General features: G+C 41.6%; 1 protein-coding gene across 1 annotated transcript; it reads left to right on the top strand.

Annotated features, from left to right (window-relative positions):
• Window positions 1–1,870: 1,870 nt before the first annotated feature.
• LOC101303815 (transcription factor TCP7-like) lies at window positions 1,871–3,171 on the top strand. The gene has a single exon (XM_004301366.1). It carries the CDS (start codon window positions 1,871–1,873, stop codon window positions 2,723–2,725), a length of 855 nt encoding a protein of 284 aa, XP_004301414.1. The 3' UTR covers window positions 2,726–3,171.
• Window positions 3,172–7,108: the final 3,937 nt, after the last annotated feature.

Below are 7,108 nucleotides of genomic sequence, written 5' to 3'. Positions count from 1 at the left end.
AATTGGTTTGCCACCCGACTAGACAACCCTTTTAGCTCGCTTGCGAACACCGCGACCGCCCTAATGCTAAAGCCTCACGAAAACCATGCTGTGAGTCTGGAACGTCACTTGACTGTCCAATATTCGAGCATTGCCCTAGAGGTCACCTCTCCACCATAGACCAAACCTATTTTTGCCACTTTGATCTAAGCAGATGTCTTTGTCGTCCAAAAGCTCCAAAAATGTCGATCAGAACCCATCAATCGGAGAAGCCAATAACAAAGACACCGCTTAGAGCAACTGCCCTAAAAACCGAGCCTTCATTGAGACCCCTCGCTGCTACCATGATCCACGCGGCCAACACGATCCTCTAGAGGAGGTGCGCCACTGCCGAATGCTTCAAAATCTCAAAGGCACTCTATGAGTTATATAGGCTCTCTCTGTGTTTTATCTCTGTCATCTACAAAAAAACGAATGAATTGCCTGATCATATAGTCGCAGTATAATCTCAATTTTTACTAGGAAGCATCATTGTGCATTTGTATTATGATTAATCGTTTTAGATTTCAAATTAAGTTCAAGAATGATCCAATGTTATATTATCAAAGTAAATAATTCGAGACTGAACTCTCACACTAGATGAAGAAAGATTATCCACAAATATTCAGATACTTAGCCGATTAAATGCGATCCTAAACTAGAAAAACGGTTTGCAACCATTAGCTTCTCATAAAACACGATTAAATTCGATCTTAACTTTGAAATGCAATAGAAATGTGATTAACTTGGATGAATTTGAATCCCTTGAATCTATAACTAGCAAAGAGAAATTTTATTAACACGTCTCTAAATGCTAGATACACATCTATTTTTTTATACAAATTATATAAGAGTTTGTGGGTACGTAAAATTATCAAAAGAGACATTCATGTCAAAAGTAAAGAAAAACTTGTTGAAATAAATATCCGCTTAAAAGTTTTTTTCTTCTATACGAGAACAACGTATATGAAGATACCAAGCTGTATAATTTAAACCTCTATAAATTAATAACGTTGGGACCGGCAAAAAATATTATTTAATCGAGATTGTTAATTTATCGACATCAATTTTGCTAATTCTTTATTTCAGGGCTGCAAAAAATATTATTTAATCGAGCTAATTAATTTATCAAATATTAAATTATCAAGGTTTTACCATCGATAGTACAAATTGAAGTTTGAAATTTAGATTAAATTGTTCATGCATGCTAAGTCGTTCAAACTGAACACCAAATTAGAACTTGGGATGATGTTATATATATACTCCTCTTTTTTTTTCTTTTTTTGTTTAATAAATTGAGTAGCAGATCTAGAAAAGTATGTGTATTTAATGAATAAATTGTGTATCTAGTGAATAAGTGATGTATTTTAAATAAGGGTATTGTAAGAAGGTTGAGTATGTGTATCTAATAAAATATTAAAATAATAAAGTCAATAGGTGGTGTATTAAGAATAAGACGTGCATCTAGTAATTATGGATGTGTTAATAAAATTTCTCATTACAAAAAAAAAAAAAAAAAAAACCGAAAAAAATAGTCAGTGTTATTTCTTTTGGACTGTTGTCTGTCGCGCGTGTTGCGCACAGTCAATGAGAAGTGTGAAGAGTAAGAGTGGGGTGGTATGAAAAGAGGGCCCCGACCCTCCCACTGTGCCCTCCCTCCTGTCTCCACCCACGCTCCTGTCTGGACCGTCAATGATTAGTAGAAGAGCTGTGTTTCCCTTCCAGCCCCTCCACTCCCCCTTTCCCTTCCTCCTCTCTCTCTCTCTCTCTCTATCCCCCACAGCCGACCCTCCCTTTCTCTCTTCCAACTGGGCTCGCCGCACGCACGGCCGTATCATATCGATCAGTCTCAATGTCTAATTCCGAGGCTCCCAATAACGAGCAGCTCTCCAATGGAGCCGCGGCTGCAGCCATGATGATGGAAAGGCAGCAACAACAGCAGCAGACCCAGCAACAGCAAACGGCGCAGCAACCCTCCTCTAACGGCGTCTTGGCCGTCAAGAAGCCGCCCTCCAAGGACCGTCACAGCAAAGTCGACGGCCGCGGCCGCCGCATCCGCATGCCCATCATCTGCGCCGCTCGTGTCTTCCAGCTCACACGTGAGCTCGGCCACAAGTCCGACGGCCAGACCATCGAGTGGCTCCTCCGTCAGGCCGAGCCCTCCATCATCGCCGCCACCGGAACTGGAACCACTCCCGCTAGCTTCTCCACCGTCTCCGTCTCCCTCCGCGGCGGCGCCTCCACCGCCACCTCTCTTTCCAACTCCTCCACTACCACCTCCTCCGACCACAAGCCCCTCCTCGGCGGCGGCGGCCCCACCCCCTTCATCCTCGGTAAGCGCATGCGCACCGACGACGACGGCAAGGATTCCGACAACCACCACGGCGGAAACGACGGAGGAGGAGCGGTGTCGGTCGTCGGTCACCACTCCATGAGCTCCATGCTGGGCCCTGCCGCCGCAGCCCAAGGAGGGTTCTGGGCGCCGCACTTCGGGCAAGTCTGGAGCTTCGCCGCGACGCCGCCGCCGGAGTTGATGAGTCAGCAGCAGTCGGTGTCGCAACAGCATTCGTTGTTCTTGCAGCAGCAGCCGATGGGGGAAGCGTCGGCGGCCAGAGTGGGAAATTACCTTCCAGGCCATCTCAATTTGTTGGCTTCTTTGTCGGGCGGGCACGGCAATTCGGGTCGGAGAGAAGATGACCCGCGTTGATTCGACCCGATTAGGTGGGTTCGTGGCTGCTGCTAGTCTACTACTACTACTGCTGGTGGTGCTTTTGCTGGTATATATAAATATGTGTTCGTTCTGTTCCTGCTCTTTTTTCTTTGTGTGTTTTTAGGGAGAAGTGAGTGAGTAATTATTTCTTTTTCCTTCTTTGGTTTAGTGGATTTTAAGGGTTAGGATTTAACTAAGCTTTGGCTGGAACAAGAATAATGGATGGTTTGTGCAGTGCAGTGCAGTGCAAATTTGTGAATTTTAAGCATGGAATTCAAATTAGGGGTCTTTTTAGGGTTCATATTGCTTTAGGATTTGGGGGGTTTTGTTGGGAGGTGGGAGAGAGAGAATGAAGAAGAATTAGGGTTTTAGATGATGGGGCTTTTGCTGCTGTAATTGGAAGGGCTTTCCAGACTTTTAATTTTATCAAACTATTTATTTCCAATTATGCTTCCCGAGTTAATTTTACTTGTGTTTGGTATTGAACTATAGCACTTGGGGAATTAAATCATCATCCCAAACCTCTCCTAGTTAGTGAGGAGCCTTGCTAGAACTGTGGTGATTGATCTCTACAGAATCAAGAACTTGTACTCTACATTTTTGAAATTTCATTCCGACTACTTCGGTATGTTACAACATGAATAGAATTCAACTTATCTGTCCCCTCACAGCAGTTGAAATCCTGGAGAGCAGCATACTCTGTGATTGCTTTAATGTAATGCCACTCTCCACTGATTTCAAATTGTGAGTTCGACTTGCAGGTAGCTGTTAGAAAGTGATAGAAATGTCGTATAGCTTAGTTTTCCAAAAATATAACATACTTGATGCTGTCATTTCGCAGAGCAGTAACTAATTAACCTTTACAGTTTGCTTGTTTTAAGTTCTCTGCTGTTAGGTTTTACTGTTTTAGCTTAGATTTGGAGAATGCCATGATCTTTTCTGGGCGGCAGTATTTTGGTTTTGAATTTGGATGATCAAAATTCAATACTCAACTTCGATTGATAATTGAATTTGCTGAAGAATATTGTTGCGTTGAGTTTGTACTGCAAAATTTGACAGTGGATAATGTGTTTAATGTGGCGAATCAACAACGTAAACCTCAAGTTCAGTTTAAGAACTCTTGGGTTATTCAGAGTACATCAGATGGGTCGAGGGCAAATACATCTCTTCTATCATTCATGGAAGAAGAGCCTCCCAAATTCAAGATGCTGGTCAATTATTTCTGCAGATATCAATCCAGGGATTTTGTTTAGTTAGAAAAATTGAACTGGATAAGTTACCACAGCATCTTAAATCATTTCACAAGAAGGGTCACAAGTAAGACGAACTTCTCATTGAAAGCCGCTGACAGACTATTTAAGGAACTCCTAACAATAGCCTATATACGTGTTGGCCGAACCTTAATCTTGTTACTGGTCCCCAATTGTTAGATGAACACAGGACTGAGGCTGCTATATGCGGCTTGCATTTCAGTCTCTTTTGCCTTGCACCCAACGTGAACGATCACCAGGTTTACCAGTAACTATGACGGTAGTATTTTCGTCCACAAAATTATTCAGGGTTACCATTGTTTTCCGGCGGCTCAGTAGCAGATGAAGCATCCACCAGAAAAACATGGTTGAAGTGTTGAGAGGTAATGCCTTTATCATGTCGCCTACTCGCCTATAGCTACTCATGAAAGTTCATGAAAGCACCCTGAACCAAAAGAGACTGATAATAGGAAGAAAATTGTATTTCTTGTATTGCATAGCAACAATGTACAACATATATATGAATTCTGCATACGTCCACAATTCTAGGACAAAAATGGTAAACATCTCACACATCTAATTTCAAAATATCACATAACCACAATCCTGATTACTTGGGATTCTTTCCTTCAATACTCCCCCTCAACACCTAACTTGCAGTAATGTGGAGAACTCGAACTCAGCGGCTTTGTAAATATGTCTGCTGGTTGTTCCTTGGTCTGTATGTGCTCTGTCTTAATCAATCCTCTTTGCAGCTTTTCACGCACAACATGGCAGTCTATCTCTAAATGCTTGGTTCTTTCATGGAACACTGGATTTGAAGCTATGTGTATCGCTGCCTGGTTATCACAGAACAACTTAACCGGCTGCACATGTTTGACTTTCAAGTCCCTCAATATGTATTGCAACCATGTTATTTCACAACACGTAGTAGCCATTGAACGATACTTGGCTTCTGCACTTGAACGTGAGAATGTACTTTGTTTCTTTGTTTTCCATGAAATGGGAGCATGTCTGAGAAAAATACAATAGTCAGTTGTTGATCTTTGAGTGTCTTTGTAGTTAGCCCAGTCTGCATCACAATATGCTCTCAACTCCAACGATCCTGTGGATGGCAAGAGAATTCCTTGACTAGGTGTTTGTTTGATGTATCTCAATACCTTGTGCGTTGCTTCCAAGTGACGCTGTCTTGGTTTGTCCATTAACTGACCGAGTATGTGAACTGCATACACAAGGTGTGGTCTTGTTATGGTTAGATAAATGAGATGTCCAACCAGTCTTCGATATTGGGATGCATCTTCCAGCAAATCACCACCTTCTTGTGAGTGAATCAAATTTTGCTCAACTGGAAAATGTGAGGGTATGGCTCCAAGAAACCTTGTATCTTCAAGGATCTCCAATGCGTATTTCCTTTGACACAGAGCTATCCCTTGCTTGGACCTTGCTACCTCTATCCCAAGGAAGTATCGCAACTACCCCATTTCCTTTAATTTGAAGTGGCTAGAAAGGAACCGTTTTGTTTCTGTGATGCATGTTAAATTGTTCCTTGCTAGAATGACATTGTCAACATAAACCAACAAAGCTATAAAATTACCTTGATGGTTTCAGACGAATAAGGAATAATCACACCAAGCACGTTATTCTAATGGGTTGGGCTGAGTCTTGAAAAAAATGAGCCCATGGCCCCAGCCCGTCCGTTATAAGCCCAACTCAGCCTGAGCACGATAAATCGAGGCCCATGGCCCGGCCCGCTCAAAAATATAATTTGTTTTTTCATTTCTAATATGAAGATAACATATTATTATAAATAATAAAGTTAGTTTTAAGTGTGAACAATAAACTTATACATACTAATAATTATTTATTTGAGTATGAATTTGGATTCCCTTTAACTCATAAGAAGTTTTTCCTAAAAATTGATTAATTGTGAACAATAAGCATTTATCACTTATTTCTTTAATCTGTTGACAAAAAAAAAATTTAATAGATTGTGTGAATTAGTTTTAGTTTGTAATCATATTGTGTATAATTAAAAGTTGAGATTATGAGAATAGAAGCGGTGGTATAATGTCAGGACCCACCCCGGATTTCACCTTGAAATCCGGAATGAACCCTACGGGGACCATCTCCAAAGGAGAAGCTATTGGAAATTCGGTATAAACTCCTCTAAAAATGGTGTTGATACCCGAAAAATCATGCGATCAATTAATACTTCGTCACGCAATAATTTTATGCAATCTTAGGTTAAATCCTTGATTTAACCCAAGCGAACATACTCATGCATTCATGTGGGCCCAAGCCGCATACACGCATCATTGGGGCTTGTAGAAGTGGGTATGGTGTGGATGGTTACGAAGGCACATAACGCTCGTCCGCCGATTTAATGTTGTTAAGAAGTTTCGGTCTTGGGCCCGAAACTCAAGCTCGACGACTTAAGTCGGCGACGAATCGGTGAAGAATGTGAGAATTGGACTACTCATCTTTTAAACCCAAAATATATTTGAATCCAAAGTCCAAGCCCCTTTTTTCTTTTAGGAAAAAGCCCAAACTCTCTCCTTTTAGGAAAAAGCCCAACCCTTTTTATGTTCTCATTTTTAAACTAGATGCCACACTTTATCTTTTCCCCGTAGTAGTACGACGACGAGCTTTGCACAACAGTAAAATCCCATTCATTCCCAACCCGAGGAAGAAGAAGGCCAGTGACTGGTTTCAAGGTAGCTCCTTCATCCTTGAATGACGAAATCGTGGGATTTAAGCTACTTGGTCTGCCTTGTTCTTGGGTTTCCGTCTCTGCAGCCGCCCTCGCAGCGTCCCTGCAGTGAGTTATCTCTCCCATCTTTCAAAGTCAACCTCTCTCTGTTGGCTTTTGAGGCTAAGATCATGTGTTTAAAAAGAACAATCCTTTTACATAGTGGATTAGGTATCGCAACCCATTGCAAAACTCATCAATTGAGCTCTATAAGAAGAGGGGTTTGGGAGCTGCAGGGATATAGAACAACCAGCCCAAAAAAGTTCCTAAAACACTCAAGCTTTCATGCCTTCAAACCTTCAAGCCAAAAACTCCTCCTCAACCATCTTTCAATCCCTATCCTTGAAACCCAAATCCTTCCCAGAAATCTAACCTTAAAAG

This window comes from Fragaria vesca, linkage group LG5, assembly GCF_000184155.1.
Source record: "Fragaria vesca subsp. vesca linkage group LG5, FraVesHawaii_1.0, whole genome shotgun sequence".
NCBI classification, from domain to species: domain Eukaryota; kingdom Viridiplantae; phylum Streptophyta; class Magnoliopsida; order Rosales; family Rosaceae; genus Fragaria; species Fragaria vesca.
The sequence above is the reverse complement of the archived record's forward strand: the minus strand, read 5'-3'. Positions and strand labels throughout refer to the sequence as shown.